General features: G+C 36.5%; 1 protein-coding gene across 2 annotated transcripts; it reads right to left on the bottom strand.

The window, feature by feature from the left end:
- Window positions 1-658: 658 nt before the first annotated feature.
- CCL20 (C-C motif chemokine ligand 20) lies at window positions 659-3,893 on the bottom strand. Of its 2 annotated transcripts, none has more exons than XM_036858774.1 (4): window positions 3,783-3,889; window positions 2,502-2,616; window positions 1,690-1,767; window positions 659-745 (listed from the first exon to the last, which is right to left on the bottom strand). In XM_036858774.1, the coding sequence occupies exons 1-4, from the start codon at window positions 3,859-3,861 to the stop codon at window positions 724-726; spliced, it is 294 nt and encodes a 97-aa protein (XP_036714669.1). In that variant the 5' UTR covers window positions 3,862-3,889; the 3' UTR covers window positions 659-723. The 2 variants fall into 2 exon arrangements, with proteins under 2 accessions (XP_036714669.1, XP_036714670.1); XM_036858775.1 differs by having other exon boundaries at window positions 682-745; window positions 2,502-2,613; window positions 3,783-3,893.
- Window positions 3,894-23,292: the final 19,399 nt, after the last annotated feature.

The following is a 23,292-nucleotide window of genomic DNA, read 5'->3' as shown; positions in this document are numbered from 1 at the left end:
ATATTGACCTATGTCACAGATAGACTCTTTCTAATTTTTGGTTTAAATGACTTCGAATTTTTTTTTTAATTCAAAAAAACCTTTCCATTATAATTCATATAGAATGAAGTCCAGGACCACAAGGGATAGAGATAAAGGGGAAAACCAGGAAGAAGTAAATGAGGAATACAATTTTCACAACATTTTCGTATTTACTAAACTCTTAACTATTCTTAATACACCTCTTAATAAATGCTATTTAACTCAATCCACAAACAAGTTTTGGTTATTTTATGTTCAATATTTATTCTTCTTAGCATTGTTTTCTTTAACAAGGTAATTACAACAATTTAGGAAACAGAACTATATAAACAGAAGAATGTTAAATGTTTTGGTTTTTTTTAATAGTCTTCTGCTTGCAAGAAAGTCCATATATCTCATTCCTCCAAGCATAACTTTATACCTCATACTAAACCAAATAGCTTATGGAAAACTAATATTAAATAGCAAAACACAAATAAAACCACATATATAAATAACATAACATAAAATAGAGTATAATGTGATGCTTAACAAAGCAAACTGTGATGCAATATGAATCAACTTCACTAATTGGACAAGTCCAATGAGACACAAATCAGATAAGCTCTGAACCTTCAACAGTGTGTAAGTGAAACTGCCAACTCAGCTAGGTTCCTTTTGTTCTTGGGCTGTGTCCAGTTCCATTTCAGGGAGTATCCATTTTTACATCTTCTTGACTCTTTGACTATAAAGAGAAAAAGAAGAAAAAAATAAGCAAAGATGGGGTGCCTGGTGGGTGGGAATGTCTTTGGTGCCTACAGATTGCCTCAGACACCCCGATCTCATCTCAGGATACCAAGCAGCTCAGAAGCCATATGAGGAAATCAGGGTTCCTGAAACAGGAACAGGAACAGGATATGAACAGAAGCAAACAGGATATGAACACTAAGGTTGTGTCTTCATATTCAGTGTCTGGCACCTGGGTGTGACATGATTCTGTCCATTGATAAAATGTCACTCCATTATCATCAGTGTAAATCAGAGCCATTGATCTCTTTTTAACTGTTTATTTTTTAGCTTTTAACACACGAATGTCATGTACTCTGTAAATTATATAAATAGGAGGCATCTTTGCAACAAGAATCAAATGCATAGAGGAATCTAATACATCGTGTGAAAAATCATTCAATTAAAAACAATTAAAATAAAAATGGGGCTTCCCTGGCGGCGCAGTGGTTCAGAATCCGCCTGCCAATGCAGGGGACACGGGTTCGAGCCCTGGTCCGGGAAGATCTCACATGCCGCGGAGCAACTAAGCCCGTGTGCCGCAACTACTGAGCCTGCACCCTAGAGCCCGTGCTCCACAACAAGAGAAGCCGCCGCAACGAGAAACCGGCACACTGCAACGAAGAGTAGCTCCAGCTCACCACAACTAGAGAAAGCCTGCACGCAGCAACAAAGACCTAACTCAGCCACAGATAAATAAATAAATAAATTTATTTTAAAAAAAAAATTAAAATGATCCTGTAAGTGGTTGAAAAAATGAATTTTTTGTTTTCATGGTCCGATTCAAACTACCCTTTAAAAATGTCATAGTGCTTAGGCTAAAGCATCCCAGCAAGTCTGTGATGCACCACTCTTTCCCAAACATTTGGAGAGAGAGGCTGGTGGATTGTAAACGCTCCATACCTGAGGATATGCACTGCTTGTTTCACCCAATTCTTCTTTGGATCTGCACACACAGCTAATCTTCTCCTTGTGTATAAGCTGAAAAAAGTCAGAGAATTTGATTTATGTTTCAATTTCATTTATTGTTTAAATGTTTTTTTTCTTTTTTTCCACAGGACATGCAATGGAAATTTCATATTCCAATTGGTGGCTCTACGCCCTAAACATTTTATTTGTTTCAGAGGTGAAACAAAATGCAAAAAAGAAAATTGCTTCTTATAAAGTTTGATGCAAGAAATGAAAGTGATTCTCCCTGACTTTCTCTGCAATCTAACAAAAGGTTGTGCAGTAACAGGAAGATAAAGCCCCAGAATTATTTAATTTTGTTGTTGGTGGCTACATGAAATATGTATACATCTGATCAATAACTTATATCATTCCAAAATATAATACCCTATATAAATCAAGAATATTATATGAGATAGTGTAACTACTCTGAGCTTTAGCTTACAGCCCAACCACTTTCTGGTAGAAGATGCTCATTTCAAAGTTTAGGTTTTTCATATTTTCCTGAGATAGCATCTTAGTAGCTTATAAGTTTATCTTCAAAAGTGATTTTGCCCTCAACTGTGTTCATTTTTTTTAAACTAAGTTTTGCCTTATTCCAGTTCCATTTAAAGTGAACTTTGAAGAATAAATGTACTACTAAAACACAGCTAGCTTTTTGCCACATGAATTATTTCTGAATGAAACTCCAAAAAGGCAAAGCTTTTTCTACTTGAAATTCTCATGTACTCCTAATACAAATGAATTAGAATCCCTTAATAACTTACATGACTGCATTGATGTCACAAGCTTCATTGGCCAGCTGCTGTGTGAAGCCCACGATAAATTTGGGATGAAGGATTTTTTCTGTATATTGGAGGCAGCAGTCAAAGTTGCTTGCTGCTAAAAAGAAATGAAAGATATTGAGTCCACATGAATGAACTTATTCTGTGATAGGTATCGTGGAACTACTTGAAGTTGTGGAAAACCTAGAATCTGATTTATATGGTAAATAAACTATTTAGAGGAACACCTCCAATATCTTTGAGACCCATTTTAACATAGTTTCCAGTTCTCTTAAAAAAAAATTGTTTGTGTACTGGGAAATTTTGGTTCAATAATACAATTTAGAAGCACATGAGACATCAGTCTCATAAAAGGAATATCTTTAGTAAGAAACACAAACTGACAGTGTCTTATTTCATTCACTATAATCACTCAAGAATATGAGTACCTTCCACTTGAAGAAACCCTTATAAATAACCTTCTAAATTCAGAATAAAAATAAATTGGCAGGTTTTAATCTATTATCTGGCTACTGAATATTGAGAGGAGGGGAAGGACGAGAAGTTACAAAGGAAAATGTGATTTATAGGAGCTGCTAATAAGAGCTACAATTAAAACACTTTGAAATTGTAATATTAGTTAATGGGAATTTTTTATTTTGTTCATAAAAGTTCAACGCATGTATTTTCAGGAATGCACCTGTTGCTAAAAGTGATGTCCTCTTACAGTAATAAAGCAATTCTTGGACACTCCCCTGAGTTAAATTACAACCTACTGTATCCTTAACCTGCTGTAAGGGATAAATGTAATCTCAAAGTTGGCAAGTGATGTCCCAAGGCCTTGTAAGGATGAAGTCAGGTGCCATAATCCACCCCTAAAAGATGAGTTTTGAACTCTGCTAAAACTATTTAGTTGGGAAATGAGAAAGCTAGGGAAATGGGAGAATTTTCTACATTTCAAAACGACCCCATTCACTGGTAATGTTACACAATTTACATCTCTCCCAGAATAGCACTTTGGGTTGTTCTGGAGTTCGAGGGTCTCTAAAAGCCCACCACCACTGCCCCCCAAATTTGCTGAGATTGACAGCAGAGAAAAAATCCTGATAGGCAGCAGTAACCTTTCCCTCTTCCACTCACCAATGAGATGACAACCCTCATCACTTCCTTTTGAAGATTTTCTAACAGGCTTCCATCCCTTGGGGACCCCTAGATGAGCTCAAGGCTTAGCAGAAAAATGAAAATAGTTCTTCCTCCTGTGCTAGCAGAAAGAGTGACACTTACCTTCTGAATTGCTGCAGAGGTAGTGTAGCAACACTGACATCAAAGCAGCCAGGAGCAAACTCTTGCTACTGCACATCATTTTCAGCTCAAAGAATAGATGTCTCAGTGCTGGGTACCTAGTGCCCTGGGAGAGCTGTTATGCTTGATAGCAGCCTGGGCCTGGGATGGCCCTACTTATAGCAAGTATTGGAATGTACATAGAAGGCGTGTTCTCACATGGGGTTTTCCCCATTGGTTAACCTGCCCCATCATGTCGTCACAAAGAAGAAACCACAGGGAAAACTTCCTGCCTTTCCCTAATGTTGGGAAGGTGTGAAGGTCAGGACGGAGGGGGAGGGAAGGTTAAGAAGGGGAAAATCCTGTAAAATCCTTTGAATTTGCAAAGAAGGAAAAGCAGCTCAGCCCTGCGTCCCAGAAAAGATATCTGTCCTGTTTTAACTTAATCTCTTGTCTCTGAAAAGAGAGGACAAGGATTAACAGTGATACAAAGATAAGCCCCACTCAGGAACATTCCAGAACTCCTATTGTTACACTCTGATTGCTTTCCAGAGCCAATAGGGGAGGGAGAGGATGAGGCAGGACACCAAGTGTACTCAAGCATTTACAATTTCATCGTTGGTGCTCAGCTGTCACCAAAGACCTTGAATTTCTGGGCTATTATGCAGAGCAGGTAATATAGCAATGCTTAGTAGTGTCCCCAGTTTTAGTGGAAAATACCAGCTCTTAAGTGAGACTCAAGTTTCAGCTTTATCTTAGTTTCAATCTCACTCTTCTAAATCTTCTACATTTTACATGACTCTAATCAACATTGCAGCCCAGAAAATGACCCTCATCTGCCCATAACTCTTCATGCTAGTGTGGTTACATAACTCAATACAAAGCCTCAGAAGAAAAAAAAAAAAAAAGAGGAAAAAAGTAGGAAGAATATCATTGTATGCTGGGGACTGGGTTTGCAGGAAGGGTATGACTATAAAGAAACACCACAAGGGAGTTTTAGGGGGGTGATGAAGTTATTTTCTATCCTATTATGGGAATGGTTACACATCACTACACATGTGTTAAAATTCATAGAATTGTACATCAAAAGAAAAAAGTGAATTGTATTATATGATCATTTAAAAAGTAAAGTTTAAAGATATCAAAATCATAAAAAAGAACTGTCCACTATAAACAAATAGATTGAAAGTAAAAGATCAAAAAAGATATGCCATGCAAAGAATAAAAAAAAGGGAACTGGAGTTGCTATGCCTATATCTAACAAAATAAATTTTAAAACAAAAGAAAGTTACTAGAGATAAAGAGGGAGTTCCATAATGATAAAGGATCAATCTGTCAGAAAGATATAAAAATCATGACCATATATACATCTAACAACAGCACCTCAAAATGCATAAAGCAAAAACTGACATAATTGAAGGGAAGAATAAACAACTCAACAATAAAGGTAGACATTTCAATACCATATTTTCAATAATGAATAGAAAAACTAGACAGAAGATGTACAAGAAAACAGAAGATTCGAACAACACTACACTATAAACCAACTAAGCCTAACAGACATCAATAGAACACTCTATCCAACAACAATAGAAGAGGCATTCTTGCAAAGTTCATATGGAACATTCTTCCAGATAAATCATATGCTAGGCCATAAAACAAGTCTTAATAAATTTCAAAGGATTGAAATCATACAAAATATGTTTTCAAACCACAATGTAATGCTCAGAGAGAAACTTATAGCAGGGATACATGAAATAGAGAATAGCAAAAAATAGAGGAAATCAAAGTAACCAAAATTTGGTTCTTTGAAAAGATCAACAAAATTAACAATCTTTAACTAGGCTAACCAAGAAAAAAAAAGGGAGGGGTGGCGTGAAGAGAAGACAAATTGTTAGACTCAGGAATGAAAGAAGGGGCGTCACTACCAACTTTAAGAAATAAAAAGGGCTAAAAGGGAATATGATGAACAACTGTATGCCAATACATTAGATAAAATAGATGAAAGGGACAAATTACTAGAAAGACACAAATTACGAACCTGACTCAAGTAGACATAGAAAGTTTGAATATGTAACAAGTAAAGATATCAAATTGGCAACTAAAAATATTTCCACAAAGGAAAGTCCAGACGCAGATGGCTTCACTGGTTAATTCTACCAAATATTCAAAGAAAAATTAAAACCAATTCTTCACAAACTTTTTTAAAAAGTAGAAGAGGAGGAAACAATTTCTAACTATTCTATGAGGACAGTATTACACTGATATCAAAATAAGACAGAGACATCACAAGAAAAAAAAAAACTACAGACCAGCATCTCTTATGAATACAGACACAAAATTCCTCAGCAAAACACTAGTAATCTGTATCCAACAACATATAAAAAGGACATAAACTAGGAAATGTAATACACAATATTAGTTGAACAAATAACAAAACCATGTGAAAAGCATTTGACAAAAATTCAACACCCTATCATAATAAACACTCAGCGAACTAGGAATAGTAGAGAACGTCTTCAACCTGATAAAGGTCATCTATGAAAATCCCACAGCTAATATAATACTTAATGGTGAAAGACTGAATGCTTTCCTTCTGAGATCAAGACCAAGACAGGGGTGTCCACTCTAACCACTACTATTCATCATTGTACTGGAGGTTCTAGCCAGGATAATTAGTCAAGAAAAGGGGGAGGCACCCAGATTGGAAAGGAAGTAGTAACTATCTTAATTTGCAAATGAGATAATCTTGTATGTAGAAAATCCTAAAGAATCTACTAAAAAACTATTAGAACTAATAAGTTCATCAAGGTTGCAAGATTCAAGATCAATATACAAAAAAATATTAATTGTATTTCTATACAATATCAATAAACAACTTGAATATAGAATAAAAAAGCAATTACTTTTACAATAGCATAAAAGAATAAAATATCTAGGTATAAATTTAACAAAACAAGTGAAAAGTAACTTAAAACTACAAAACATTATTAAAGAAATTAAAGAAGACTTCTAAATAAATGGAAAGACGAGGGGTGGGATGAATTGGGAGATTGGGATTGACATATATACACTAATATGTGTAAAATAAATAACTAATAAGAACCTGCTGTATAAAATAAATAAATAAAATTAAATTAAAAAAAAAAAAGAAGAAGCTAAACATACACCTACGATATGACGCAGCCATTCTACTCCTAGGTATTCACCCAAAAAGAGTGCATATGCCCCCACAAAAATTTTTCCACAAATGCTTATAGTGGTGTTTTTTCAAACCAAACAAGTGATTATAGTTGATTTACAATGTTGTATTAGCTTCAGGTATACAGCAAAGTGATTCAGTTATATGTATATGTGCATATATATATATATATATATTCTTTTTTCAGATTCTTTTCCATTATAGGTCATTACAAGATATTGAATATAGTTCCCTGTGCCATGCAGTACGTCCTTGTTGTTTATCTATTTTATATATAGTAGTTTGTTGTTTATCTATTTTATATATAGTAGTTTGTTGTTTATCTATTTTATATATAGTAGTTTGCTGTTTACCTATTTTATATATAGTAGTTTGTATCTGCTAATCCCAAACTCCTAATTTATCCCCCTGCCCCGCCACGTCCTTTCCTCTTTGGTAACCATGAGTTTGTTTTCTATGCCTGTGGGTCTATTTCTGTTTTGTAAATAGGTTCATTTGTATCATTTTTTTGGATTCCACATATAAGTGATATCAAATGAAAAAAAAATTTTTTTTAATTTAAATAAATAAATAAATGGAAAGACATCCCATGTCATGGATCAGAAGATATCATTGTTAAGATGGCACTATTCCCTAAATTGATCTACATATTCAACACAAGTCCTATCAAAATCCCAGCTGAGTTCTTTTCAGAAATGGAAGATACTCAAATTCATATGGGATTACAAGGGATCCCAAATAGCCTCCTGATGACAAAACTTACTATAAATCTACACTAACCAAGACATGTGATACTAGCATAAGTGTAGACACATAGATCAAGGGAATAGAATTGAGAGTCCAGATATAAACCTTCATATCTATGGTCAACTGATTGTTTATTATGGTGCCAAGACTATTCAATGCAGGAGAGAATAGTCTTTTCAGCAAATGATGCTGGGACAACTGGATATCCATATGCAAAAGAATGATGTTAATCATGTTAATGATTAAGTCAAAATGGATCATAGACTTAAATATAAGAGCTAAAACTCTGAACCTCTTACAAGAAAACATAGAAGTAAATCTTCATGACCTTGGGTTGGGCAATGATTTTTCAGATATAAGAACAAAAGCTCAAGCGACAAAATAAAAAACCAACTGGACTATATCAAAACTATAAACTTTTGTGCTTCAGATGATACTATACAATGTGAAAAACAACCCACAGAAAGATAGGAAATATTTGCAAATTATATATCTGATAAAGGACTTATGCTTGTATCCAGAATATATGAAGAACTCCTGCAGCTAAATAATGTAAAGATAAATAACCCAATTTAAAAATGGACAAAATACCCAAATAAACATTTCTCCTATGATGTATAAGTGGTCAAAAAGCACATGAAAAGATACTTAACATCATTAGTCATTAGATAAATGTAAATCAAAACCACAATGACATACCACTTCACATCCACAAGGATGGCTATCATCAAAAAGATAGATGAGTGTTAGTAATGATGTGGAGAAATTGGAATACTCATACATTATTGATGGGAATGAAAAATGGTGCAGTCACTTTGAAAAACAGTTTGACAGTTCCTCAAATGGTTAATCATAGCATTGCCATATGACCCAGCAATTCCACTCCTAGTACACTCAAGATAAATAATATATCTCCACATAGAAACTTGTATGAATGTTCATGGCAGCATTATTCATAATAGCCCAAAAGTGGAAATAATCCAAATGCCATCAACTGATGAATAGATATATAAAATGTGGTGAATGTATACAATGGAATATTCTTTGGCAATAAAAATGAAAAGACTACTGGTGGATGCTACAGCATGGATGAACCTTGCAAACATTATAAATAAGGCAAAAAAAAAAAAAAAAAACAAGCACGAAAGGTCACATATTGTAAGATTCCATTTATATAAAATGTTCAAAATGAGCAAAACTACAGATACAGGAAGTAGAATAGTGATAGTTGAGGACTAGATTGGGGTGTTAGGGGAAAGGCAGGGGAAGGGAGAACGACTGCTAATGGGTATGAGGTTTCTTCCTTAATTTTTTTTTTAATCTAAAAATAGATGTTGGGCTTCCCTGGTGGCGCAGTGGTTGAGAGTCTGCCTGCCAATGCAGGGGACACGGGTTCGAGCCCTGGTCTGGGAAGATCCCACATGCCGCAGAGCAGCTAGGCCCGTGAGCCACAATTACTGAGCCTGCGCGTCTGGAGCCTGTGCTCTGCAACAAGAGAGGCTGCAACAATGAGAGGCCCGCTCACCACGATGAAGAGTGACCCCCACTTGCCACAACTAGAGAAAGTCCTCACACAGAAACAAAGACCCAACATAGCCATAAATAAATAAATAAATAAATAAATAAATAAATAATAAAAATAGTGATGACAGTTTGTACAACCCTATGAATATACTAAAGCACATGGAATTGTGCACTTTAAAAGGGTGAATTTTTTTTTAATTTATTTATTTTATTATTTATTTTTGGCTGTGTTGGGTCTTCGTTGCTGCACGCGGGCTTTCTCTAGTTGCGGCGAGCGGGGGCTACTCTTCATTGCGGTGTGCGGGCTTCTCATTGCAGTGGCTTCTCTTGTTGTGGAGCATGGGCTCTAGGCTCGTGGGCTTCAGTAGTTGTGGCACGTGGGCTCAGTAGTTGTGGCTCACGGGCTTAGTTGCTCCGAGGCATGTGGGATCTTCCCAGACCAGGGCTTGAACCCGTGTCCCCTGCGTTGGCAGGCAGATTCTTAAACACTGCGCCACCAGGGAAGCCCCTAAAAGGGTGAATTTTATGGTATGTGAATTACATCTCAATAAAGCTCATAACAACAACAAAAATTCTCCACCCACCTATATATAACACTCACCCCACAGATCCTCTTTGTTTCTTTTGCTAGATGTGTCATTTCATATCTGTCACTTAGAAACTTTTTAAAATATGACCTTCAACTGATTTTTTTGTTCAATCAATGAACATGCTAATGAGAAGGTTAACATAAGAAAATTATTTCAAACCTAATTTATTAGAAAGCTATTAGCACACTGGTATTTAGCTTCTAGCCATTCTTTTCAAATATCTCAGACATTCCTGATGAGTCCTAATTCCCTCATGTAGTAGAATCTCAGCATCTTGCTCTTTTTTTTTTTTTCCAGAAAAAACATTTGACAAGTGTTTTATGTGGAAGGTACTTAGTGGTACATACAGATGGCTAGAACATGATGACTGCATTCAAGGCAACTTATAATAACAAAATTAAAATGAACAAATAACTATAAAACCAAGCAATATGGTAAGTGCCATATTCATATTATATGAAATATTTTCATAGAAATTAACAAAAGTGATCATTTAAAAATTACTTAACTCCCCTTCCATTTCTATGATGGATGAACACAAGACATGCCATGCTGACTTAAAAGAGTGACCATCTAAAACTTTTCTCTTTCTGATAGGGATTCCATGAAAAGTTTTTGGAAGGTGGTAGAAGTTCCTTTTAAAATAGCATTTACTGGGAACTAAGATCCCACAAGCTGTGCAGTATGGCCAAAACAAACAAACAAACAAAAAAATAGCATTTATTGAGCACCTACTAGGTACCAGATATTTTAATAAAGAATGTGACATTTGACTTCTCACAGGGCTGTATGTAATGCAGAAGACAAAGAACCAGACAGGCCTGAACTTTCTGGCTTCCACACCAGTGGGTCTTGACTATAGCTGAGCTTCAAGGAACAAACATGGTTCTTACCGTGGTTTTTGAAGAGTACCAAATTATAGAATTTCTAAGATAGAGAAATGTGGAGACCATCTAGTTCAATACCTTAATTTTGAAGATGAGTACACGGAAGCAAGAGAGATGTTTGACTTTGTCAGCATTGAACCGTGAGGACCAGATCTAGAAATCAGATCCTCCTCCCCAGGTCAGAGATTCTTTCCCATTTCCTCCTCAAGGTTTTATTATCTGATTATTTAATGGGTGGAATTATATATCATCAGCCTACACTGTTGTTTTCTTTAGATAGTAACACGAGTTGTAGTTTCCATACTCACACTCATAACCAGCAGACTCAGACTGTACCAAAGTTTCCTGTACATGGCCATAAAACCTCACCTTCCCTGAAGCCAGCAAGGTAAGGCTATCAGACAGTTTGAAGATAGTGTAATGAGGTTGATAAATGGAGAAGAACTGCATTGATGTGCCAGCATCCAAGCCCATCATGGGCTCATACAGACACAGGACAAGTGGATCTGAAATCATCTCCATTCTGAAGCTGGTCTTCTTTCTCTCTCCTCCAGACACACCTCAAATTAGCTGGTTTCCCACCTTGGAGTCCACCACTTTGCTTATATCCAGGTCTTGAATGATTTTGTTAATGTGCTTGTTTTTTGATTAACTGTTCATACTGGCCAAATGGCTGCTGAAAATTCCAAGTTTTCTCTTACTGTCAAAGTTCCCATCTTGCTATCATCTTGGGCTACATAACCTGTGGTACTTTTGAAGTTGGCAGGTTGAGGGTTTCCTCCTTTGCAGCCAGTATGCCTGACAATGAGGATTTGCCTCCCCTCAAGGGTCCAAAAATCACATTAAGACCAGGTTTCATCACTCACTGACAACCTTCAATATCTCCTTCTCCACTGTTTTGACCAACTAGGAAGTCACTCTTCCCCTTAACTTGCTATCAAATATTATAAAAACTTAACACAGGTCAAACAGATAACATCCCAAAACCCATGGAGGTCACAGCAGGTGGACCAGTGGTGCTTCTTTTTGGGAAAACAGAAACATTCTTTGCAGACACCTAGAAAAAATTTTCTCTACTGTGCCACCACGAGATGGAATAAATCTTTCCCACAGAATTTTTTTTAATATATATGTATTTTATTTATTTTTTTTGGCTGCATTGGGTCTTCACTGCAGAGCACGGGCTTCTCTCTAGTTGTGGCGTGCAGGCTCCAGGATGCATGGGCTCTGTAGTTTGCGGCATGCGGTCTCTCTCGTTGAGGCGCACAAGCTCAGTAGTTGTGGCGCGTGGGCTTAGTTGCCCTGCAGCATGTGGGATCTTAGTTCCCCAACCAGGGATCCAACGTGTGACCCCTACGTTGGAAGGCGGAGTGTTTATCAGTGGACCACCAGGGAAGTCCCTCCCACATAATTCTAAGTGAAATTCTGATTTATGAAAATGCGAGGGCCACTTCTTTCCTGCTGTGGAAAATCATCTCTGCTTGGTCTTGAACTTTAAAACATACACATGCCCTGCATGCACGCACACAAACACACACACAGATGCATACAGATACACAAAAGGAAAAGTATGGGGGGAAGGGCAAAGGATGTAAATTATTATCCCTCAAAGGAAAGATCCGGAGAGGATACCTCATTTACATGGACCCTACTGTTCACTGAAGAGGAAGGAGAGAAATTCATCCATTCAACAAAGATTTCTGTGCACCTAATTTGTTCATGGCGCCGAGGACAGAGTGGTAAACAAAACAAAGTCTCTACCCACATGCAACTTGTATTGTAGTAGATAAGACAGACAAGAAACAAATAAATTAACAGAAAGGTAATTTAATATTAGATAATGTGTTATAAAGAAAAATAAAGTGGGATAATGGAAAAGACTGTCCATGAGTGCCATTTTAGGTAAGGAGATCAGGAAAGCATCTCTTGGGGAGATACTGAGCAAGGATCTGAATGAATAAAGGAGTGAGCTTTGCAGATATCTAGAGGAAGAGCATCCAAAGTGAAGGGAACAGCAAGTGCAACATCCCTGAGACAAGAAAGTGCTTGGGATGCTTGAGGGACAGTGAGGTCAGTGTGCTGGAGGATATGGAGCGAGGGGCGGAGTGGTATGGAATGAGGACAAAGAGGTAGCCAGGAGGAAGATTAAGGAAGGCTTGTTGGCCTTGCTGAGGAGCTTGCCTTTTGTTCTAAATGGAATGGGATACCATTGGGTAGATTTGTGTAGGAAAACAATGTGCCCTGATTTAAGATTTTAAAAGGCTCCTTGGCTGCTGTGAAGAAAACAGAATAGAAGCAAGGAGGGCAGTGAGGAAGCTTGTTTATACTAGGGTGGACATGGTGGAGATGGTCAGAAGCAGTTGAATCAGGAATGTGTTCTAAAGGTAAAAAGAACAGTTATTGTATATGAACTGGATAGGGAATGTGAAAGAGAAAGAAAATGTAGAAATGACTCCAAGTGTTCTGTCTTGAATAACTAAGGGAATGGTAGTGCAATTTAATCAGATGGGGAGCAGTGAGGGAGGAGTGGATTATTGGGGGAAGACTAGAATCCAGAGTTCCGTCCTGTCTGTAATGCCTAATGGACATCCAAATGGAGAAGTCTCTTCCCCCACATATGACAATCTAGGCTTGATTCTGTTTATTGTAGCTCAGGCATAGCTGAAACCAAACCTAATTTTGAGGACCCAATAATTGGTTAGAACCAATATAAAATCAAGAATTGGTCAGAACCCAATATAAAGTTCCTTAGAGACCATTTAGTCATTTTTTAACATTAGATTGTATTTAATTCAGCAAAATTTCAAACAAACAAAAAATCAGACTTTCAATATGGCCAGAGGGATTGGTTGTTTCACTGTATTTTTCCCGTTAACATGTGTAACAGAATCTTCACTCTTTGTGCTACACAGTGTGTTACCTGTTACGTGTCTAAGAAAAAATTTTAAAGCAATGATGGACATTTGAGGGGAAAATGTTTTATGTAATTCAAAACTATTTTTTGAAATCCCAGTTTTTCCAGAATGTGAGTCATTGCTTAATTCCTTTCCGATGTCAGAAAGGAAAGATGACATTTCTACAAGAAATAGAAGCCACAAAAACTCATACAGGAGAAAATATGCTACTGTCTGGGGGAAAAGTGCTTTGGATACATACACAAAACTTCTCCTATACATGTGAAAGTAAGCCACGTTATTTTAAAAACTTTCAAATACTTCTCTTTCTTTCATATTAACTTTCAGATTCAATGTTCTTGTGATCAAAAAGTTTGTCGTTAGACATAGGAAACAAATTATGGTTACCAAAGGGGAAAGGTGTGGGAGAGAGAAATTAGGAATATGGGATTAACAGATATACACCACTGTATATAAAATAGATAAACAACAAGGATTTACTGTATAGCACAGGGAACTATATTCAGTATCTTGTAATAACCTATAATGGAAATGAATCTGAATCTGATATATATATCACTTTGCTGTACACCTGAGACTAACAACAATATTGTAAACTAAATATAGTTTAATTTTTTTTAAAAGTTTGTTGTTACTACATGGTGTAAAATAATACAGATTATTCCTGACCCATCACTTTAAAATTCTTTTGATGTTTCCAAGTCTATATTTTGCTCCTTCTGAATGAAGAAGTTGGGAATTTGGCTGCCTTTCAAGGAATCTTTCATTATGATGGAGACAATTCTAATTCTCAATGTACATGAGGGCTCAGAAGGTTTTAGCAAGAGTTTCCCACTATAAATTTTGAAGCCAGTGAGTCTCCCTTGTCACTTCAAAATAATTTGCATCATCAAGCCAGTCAACTGCCCATGACTAAATTTTCCTTTTAAATAAAGAATCTGATCTACAGAGAAAACTTCATCCCTTCAACATGACTGATTTTTTTTATCTTCAAGTGTTTTAGGAAATACAGTATGAACTTTTCAAATTATAGTACTATCAAACAGGCTTGGCCTTTCTTTGCTGCATCACTAATAGAGTTCCCAAGCCTGGCTGGTCCAGCCAAGATCTGTGCCTTGAAATCCATGTTAAAGGAGAGCTACAAGGCTACACAAAACATCATGGGATTAAAATTTCTTAAGAAATTAGACAAATACCATACAAGATATCAAAATATTCAGTGTTCATGCTCTATGTGTGTATGTATACAATAAGAAGACATTTAAATTTTCTAGCGTACATTGTACACTAATTGACACACTGTACTCCAAAAATAGTCTTAATTTTCTGTATTTGCAACATTTATTTTAATTTAAATTTCATCATGCTAAAATTAGGTTTCACTTCTTTCTTTAGTCATTCTGAAGCATTGATCATATTTTCATTAAAGGGTCTTCACTGATGAAATGCTATGCTTCTTGGTTTAATAGAGGTTCCTTACAACAACATTCAGTGGAAAATGCAATAAATACTATTCAACAGTTTTATGATTGATTTTAGTATGATAACTTCCTGATGTGACAAACAGAGGCTAACCTTTTGTTAATTGTTATGCTGAGAAGGATTTTGAGGCTGAGTGCAGGACATTGAGAAAAGAGTTTCACTGTGTATTAGGAATGGCTGCTGTGAGGCGGGGGGAGTGATGACATGAGGGCAGCATATTTATGGACCCTGGAGTAATATCTGCTCCTGAATTGTTTTAATGGTTTAAAAGAAATGGTTGAATACTTATTCTTTTTCTTGCAAAAAAATTATCACGAAGTGTCTATGTCAAGCTGAATACATAAGTCTTCTAGTGCCTTTTCTTCTCTTAAAGGATGAAGAAAGTCTATGAGACATAATACAGAAAGAATAGTTTTAAAGATATTTCTGCACTTAAAAATATTATAATAATGTATACTCTGTTGAAAGAAAAAATATATAAATAAATCAAAAGAGAAGCAAAAATTAATCATACACTTACCATCTAGAGGATTACAGCGGGGGAAAAAAAATTGTGTAAACTTCTAGACTTACTTCTATCCACATATTTAACATAAATTGAATCAGAATGCACATGTTGTCAAAAACCTATCCTTTTCATTTACAAATACAGATAAATCAACCATTCATATCAAAAAATGTACTCTCTATGCCATCGCTTTAAATTGTTGTTCAGTTTTCCATTGCATGATTATCCCTGGTTTAATTCCCTAGGTGGTTTCTAATTTTTCAGTTTTTATAAACAGTACTATGGAGAACACTCTATGAATGAATCTTTGTACATATTCTTAATTACTTTCTTAAAATAAGTCCAAGAAATGCAATTTTAAGGTCAAGAAATGTGTACATACTTAATAGTTTTGAGATTGCAAAGCTACCTACTAGAAATCTCTAATTGAGTGGACCCAGTTCCCTGTACATCTCACAACATCCAGAAATAGGTGCATTTACTTAGGGCTTTTCATTAAATAAGAGTCTAAAATGTGGCAAAAGCCAGAACACTATCAACTACTGTGACATGTCCTAGCCTCTATCTCATTAACTGTTGGGGACTTTTTATTTTTTCTGGCACAAAGAAAAAAAATGCCCTGTGAAATGTACATGCCACACCCTGAACTCTTAAAGTAAATATTTTGCCAGGGAAATCGAAGAACCGGAAGAAGAGAACCAATGTAAGGGAAGAGGGCAGTTCTTATCACTCCCGTACTTTCCAAAGGAGCCTCTGGGTACTGAGAATATTTATTTAACAGATCAAAGGTTTTAAATACATAACAGAGTTATCGCTCTGATGATGAAATCTTGGTAGCTCCCTATCGTAAATTTGAAAATTCCCCTGCATGCTTCTCAAAGCTGACATGAAGGAGCTAGCTATAATAACCTGAATAGTCAGAGAATAATTTGCTAAGAAATGCTGCTAGGTCAAGTCACAGATGGGGAGTGAGGCCACAGGTTCTTTCAGAGCAGGTAGTTTCACATTTGAGCCACCAATTTTCATCTGGTCTTGATGAATGGCATCAGCTAAAAGGCCAGCATGTGACACGTCCCGAGTTCTAATATGTGATGTTTAAATATTCCAACATCATGTAAGTTTGCTATATTCCTGTAGAGAATCATTTGGCTGTCCATTTGTTATATGTTCTGGAATTTTTCTAGGAAAGACCACACCTAATTTTTGATTTAAGGCAATCTGTATCTACTAAGAATATAATCAGAAATCTTTGCAAAAATTACACACGACTGTTCATTGCAGCACTATGTAGAATAGAAAAGAAAATGAAAATATCCAAACAGTTAATAATAAAGTAATGATTAAAATAATTGTAGGATATCTGAAAGATTGACTAATATGTTGCCATTTAAATAATTTTGAATAATTTTATGTAAAGGGAAAATCCTAATGATATAATGATAATGAGAGTAGTAGGATATAACATTTTAAATAGCCTGTTAACACATTATGGGAAATTGTGTATATTTATATCCGTGCTTTTAAAACTAAACAGATTGGAAGGAAATTCCAAAATGGAAACAGAAATGATCTTCAGTAGTTCTCCCCCCTTATTTTCATATTTTTTCTATTTTATCAATATTTTACAGTAAACAAATATTATTTTTATAATCAGAAAAGAATAAACTATTTCTAAAACCACATATAAAAAGAACACCATTTCATAGTGTATGCAGTAATTAACTTAGAAATATGATTTTAAAGGGCTACTTTCACAGTTTTAATATTTTCTAGTATAAAAAATTGCTACTAGAAGAGAAAGAGTGATCTTACTTCTTGGAATACCTCATACCAGGCTTTCATGAAAATATTACAGTAAGTCTTACAAAATTTGTACTGTCCACCCCAGCCTCATGGATAATCCTAGAGGCAACATACTATGCCAGGAGAAAATCAATATTATATGTTGTATAGGAATTTGCAAGATAAAATAGGTGAAAGCCAACTGGAAATAGTTTACAGGGGCTAGCAGGTTTTTCAAAATTTAGTAGTGAAGTTGCTGTATTAGGTTAGGAAAAAGTGTCCATAAAACAGTTTCAGAAATTGGTTACTTTGCTGGTTAGGGCTAAAGAATAACTAATTAACCACACCGGTGACTTGCTGTGTGATTGGGCAGCCCATTATGTTCTCTGGGTCCTTGCATCTCCATCAGAAAATGAGTGCTGTGCAAATACCTGCTCTCTGAATTCTCTTTCGGAAGGAATATACTAGTCAGTGATACAAGAGAATTCTTTTATAGATCTTATTAATTAGCAGCTTCATTTCCACTAAATAAGAAGAAATGGCTATAAACTCTTGTAACATTATACAATTGCTTTTGTGGTGAGGACATTTAAGATTTCTCTCTTAGCCACTTTGAAGTATACAATGCAGTATTATTGACTATCATCACAATGCTGTGCATTACATCTCCAGAACTTATTCATCTTCTATCTACAAGTTTGTACTCACTTCCCAACATCTCCCCAACCAGCATCCCTTTTAACCACCATTCTACTCTGTTTCTACCAGTTCTGTATAGCCTTATGATGTAACTAGCTTATAATAACCCTTTTAACCAGTAGGCTTATAAATGCTTCCTTGTGTTTCACCATGGTCTGACCCTAAGCAAGCATCCGTTCTGAATCTTGTTATTTTTCTTGATTGTGTTACATCACACCATCATCCTTCCTGTCACGGTACATTAGGCAAATCCTAAGAAAACTTGTCACTTCTAAGTACATCCATTACCTTTTACAGCTCATTCCTCCAGTGCCCACAGGTGCCCATTGGGAGTGAACCCAATGATGGAATCAGATACATAATTGGAATGTACCACCATGCCCTCCAGCTCAAGCCAAGAGCTACCAATCTGCTTGGGGTTTATATGTGAGTTCAAGAAGATTAAATGAATCATTGGCTTGGTTCAAAAGATGTTTCAATAGCTACTGGGTGGAGTGCTATGGTAGCTAGCCAAGAAATGACACCAGTAAGGCCAAAGCTTTGGACTTATTACTGAATGGGCTTCTTAATTTGCCGCCTACAGACCTTAACCCCAGTCCATCTTCTGTAAGGGGGCTTGTGAGTGGTGGTAGATGAATTGGTACAAACTGTGGTCTGTATCAGAATAACAATCAGTACAGCATCTCTAGAGCAAGTCCAAAAACTTTTATGATGGTCAACCAAAGGGATATACCCTTCATGTTGATTGAATTTAACCCTTCTGAAATATTTCCACCCTTCCTAAGGACTACTACATTCCCTTTGTGGAAAAGCACAAGTGAAAACTGTCAGATGCTTTCAAACATCTTTCTCATACAGACTAAATTTTCTAGGAAAGATCTTTCTCCCAGAGATAAGTCAAGTGGAGCTGATTATTTTTGCCCAAGCTGAAGGGTGAGCAGAACCATTGGGGGAATAAAAAGTTAAGAAAACCTATAAGATTTTAAGAAATTATTTACCTCACACCATGAAAGCCACTGGAGACTTCATCCTAAAACTATGTGTTACTAATTGATAGAGACACATAATCATTTTAGAAAGACAATTATAAAAACAGGAACTTAAAACATCATGGACCCTGGGTACCACATGAAGCATCTCCGTGTGGGTCTCTCTCATTCATTTCTCTTATCTCAATGTATCTTATTTTAATATAGCTTCATTTTTCTTTCAAGATTTTGCTTATTTTCTCTCTCCATCTTCCTTTTCCTTTTCTTCCTTTCTTGTCGTTCCCATTCTTATTATTTTTAATATATAAAATATAAGATATATTTTGCCCTGCCTTTCTACTTCTTTTTTTTTCTTCTCACCTTTTGTACCAAATAATGGTATTCAAGTATAATATGCTTAACCAACTTTAGAAAATATGTTGGCCCTTTTACTTATTGACTAAACACATATGAATTTACTTTCTTCCTCTGCCCCCAAGAGAAAATACATTAGTTGAGTCTTCCACAGACTTTGGGGAGTTTAGAATAAGGTGGTAGCATGGAGAGATAATTTTATAAATTATAATTATAAATGAGAAAGCTTTGATTTTAGAGTGAGAACAGCTAAGGAAATAATTCAGACATAATGTTCTTCATCCCTCCAACTCCAAGGAATTCTGACCCTTGTTGAATGTCACAATAAATAACGTAAGTAAGGAATGTAGGGATTATTTGGAGCATCTGGAAAACTAAATCTAATGAGAGCTTTCATTGAAGGAAGAGCAGAGGAAAAGAGGGCACTGAATGTTCTGCTTCCTGTAATTTATAGCAATAAAATACACTGGAAAAACCTCATCTTTCAGGAATTCCAATCATGCCAGATACATAATAAGAAATCAGCACTGAATGGTAAATGTGACCAAATTACTCTATAGAATGTGAAAGAAGAACCATTTTAGGGAAGCACGTAAATACCCATGAGTATCTGTTGGACATCTGCCATGTGGTCAGGTTGGCTGGAGGAAAGAGCTTGGGCCAGAAGTCAGAAGGACTAAGTCCTGGTGGCACCTGAGTCACAAACTAGCCATGTGGCCCTGACCAAACCATTAAGTTTTAGCCTCAGTTTCTGCATCTAGAAAGTGGAATAAATACGTATCCAAGTATCATTGAGAGGATGGATAAGGCAATCTAGGTGAAAGCACTTTTTACAATGTAAGGTATAAATCAAACGCAAACTATTATTGATTGATACTGTTTCCACCACACTAAGCAATGCGGTCAAGATAAAGAGGTAAAAAAGATAGTCTTGGTGGTTGAGAAGCTTATAATTTAGTTAGAAATAAAAACATAAATTGATGAAAAAGAAGTAAGAGCAAGCACTTATGTAATAACTTACGTGCAGGCACTTTTACAAGTACTTTATGTATATAAATGTGTTAAATCATTACAATAACATTATAAGATAAATATATATATATATATATATATATATGTATCTCACACATATATAAGAATGACTAGTATTCCCACTTAACAAGTGAGGAAACTGCTGCAAAGAAATATAAAGTAACTTGCCCAGAGTCACAGGTCGTAAGAGAAGTGAGATTTGAATCCAGGAGTAAAGCGGGGTTAAAGGGAGGGCAGGGAGGAAGAGATGGAAGAGGAAAGGAGAAGAAAGGTATAGAAAAAGAACAAAACAAGGCCCTAAATTCTGTGTCTCAGATTGTATGCTATTAAAGGAGGTTTATTATTTAGATAACCAACAACTTTTTGAAAACCTCTTCTGAGGAGCATTCTCAGGGAAACAAAGATGTTTAAGAACTACTCTCTGTCCTTAAAGAATTGAGTGAAGTGTGAAGCTATTAAAAATAAGGTGGGATATGAAAATCTAACACGTGACACTTTACACAAAAGGAGAAATGAAGTTTTTCATTTAAAAATAAATAAAACATTCTCACTTGATAGTGGTGCAAAAAATTTTGAAATTTCCTAGATGTGTAAAGATCACCTCCTGGCACCTGTGAAAATTTCTTGCCTGCATCTTCTCAAATTAAAAAAAAAAAAAAAAAAGCAAGCCACACCCCACTCCCATCCTGTCATTCTAAAAGAGCTTACAGTCCACCCACAGCATGTGTGACACCACCTGCCAATTTCCCCAGCACGTGGCCCATTCCACCAGGAGGTGTGGCAGGGACTCCACAGTTTCCTCTTTGCCTGCAGTTTAAAGGTTGCTGATTGTTTTAGTTTTGCCTTTCTTGTGACCTATTTACCATTTCCTGTATGCCAGGAAGAGACTTGATCTTGGGAGTAGAAAGTAATTTGTCATCATCAAGTCACAGTCAGTGCTTTAGAAATTGAACCAAATCCAGGTTCCAGGAGTGACTAAGGCAGCTTAGCAGGATCACACATGAACTACCTGATCGCCTTCTCCAAGGCCGTGAGAACAAGACTCACAACTCAAACAAGGGAGTCTAGATGAGCTTCTTAGAACCAACACCAGGGCTGTGATCAAGATGAAAGAGGAAAAGTTAATGTCAGACTTCAGACAAAAGGCAGAGCCAAGAGTGGAGGGCAAAGGGACTGATTGGGTTTCTCTCTCTGGGGGTTGCCCCACCCTTCTTGGAGCCAGGCCTTCAGGCACCCTCACTGTGAAGGTGGTGGTGACCAGAGTGGGTAACACTCACCATACATATCTACAGGCCTGGGGAGACCCTCAGAATGTAGGAGGTCCTCACTTGCTGGAGTTCTGCTCTCACCCCTCAACCTACAGCGCTATTGTCCCAAGAAGTTTTTAGGAAACCTAAGAGTCCTTCTGGTCTTGTCGATCGCCCAGCAATATGGACATACTGATTTAAGGGCCTTTCTCCTGCATATCAGCCCTCATTCCTAGAGTATTCCTTTTACCCCCTCTACCGCCACCTGGCCCATAACTATTGTTAGATGTTGTTCATATCCTATGTAGCATTCAAGACCTAATTCAAAGGCTACTTTTCAGGGCAGTTTCCACAATTGGATGAAATAGTTCTTCACTTTGAACTCCCATAGGACTTGGCTTTTCACATCACACAAGAACCTGTACTAGTCTTTTTCTGTACAGCACCACAAGTCACCACTGTTTATTCCCACCCATCGTTCCCCATTTCTATTAGTCACTAATTCTTTTACATACTTTGCTTCCAACTCATTTCCCTGATTCCCACCACAGCTGCCCTGACCTCGGGTCTCAGAACCCCATGTCTGCATTAATATGGTAGTTTTCTGAAACCTTGTCACCCCATCACATAATTGAAGGTTATTATGATACTGACATGGAGAAACTTGTTCTCTGTTGTTCCATTTGGTTGATTTCCAAGGAGAGGGAAAGAAGATTGGACAAGTTCACCTTCCCTATGGGGCTGTTTTTGGAAAAAAAAATAGGAAAGATCCCTTTGTAGGAGCTAGATCTTAAGGGAAGACATAAAGGAGAAAAAAGAATGATGATAGAAGGGTTACAAATAGAAAGTGAGGTGAAGAGATTTGGGGAGAGGGGCAGCAACCCTGAGTTTGAAATTTTAGAGAAAAGGAAAAATTAAAATTAATATCTCTTTAATTTTTATAATTTGTCATTAGGCTCTTCATAGATCTTCTATTTCCTCTCAAGATGGCCCTTCCATTGAAATTAAGTTGGACTCCTTCATCATAGTAATGACTATTAATTGTTGAGTGTTCTCTAGGTAACACTTTACTTACATATTCACCATTCTTTGGGTACGTATTTCTATACCTCTCTGAGACATAAGAGATTTGGGGAATTGAGTAACTTGCCGCATGTCACCCAACTAATAACATCAGAGCTGGGATTTGAACCCAGATCAGTCCAGACACACAGTTCATGCTGCTCCTCCATCACCTGCCTCTTCTTTGAACAGAAAAGGAGAAGGCTGAGGGTTATAACTGCATACCTTACTGTCAAGCATGCTAAGCCACTCTTGTCCAAGTTCACATGGCTATACTGCAGTAGAATTTGAATTTCAGTCCTGATCTGCTTTGATCCAAGAAATCCAAGTTTCTTCAACTTTTCTGCTTTGATTTCCACCTAGCAACCTTGCTTCTCTCCGTTCCCTTATAGCCTTTCCCAATCTTTCATGGCATTGCTAGAAGTAAACCTGTCTTCTATGAAGCCTTTCTTCACTATCCTTGTTTTATAATTATTTATCACTTAACTGCACT

The sequence above is a fragment of the Balaenoptera musculus genome, chromosome 7 (assembly GCF_009873245.2).
Source record: "Balaenoptera musculus isolate JJ_BM4_2016_0621 chromosome 7, mBalMus1.pri.v3, whole genome shotgun sequence".
NCBI lineage: Eukaryota > Metazoa > Chordata > Mammalia > Artiodactyla > Balaenopteridae > Balaenoptera > Balaenoptera musculus.
This window is presented reverse-complemented; position numbering and strand designations above follow the sequence as displayed.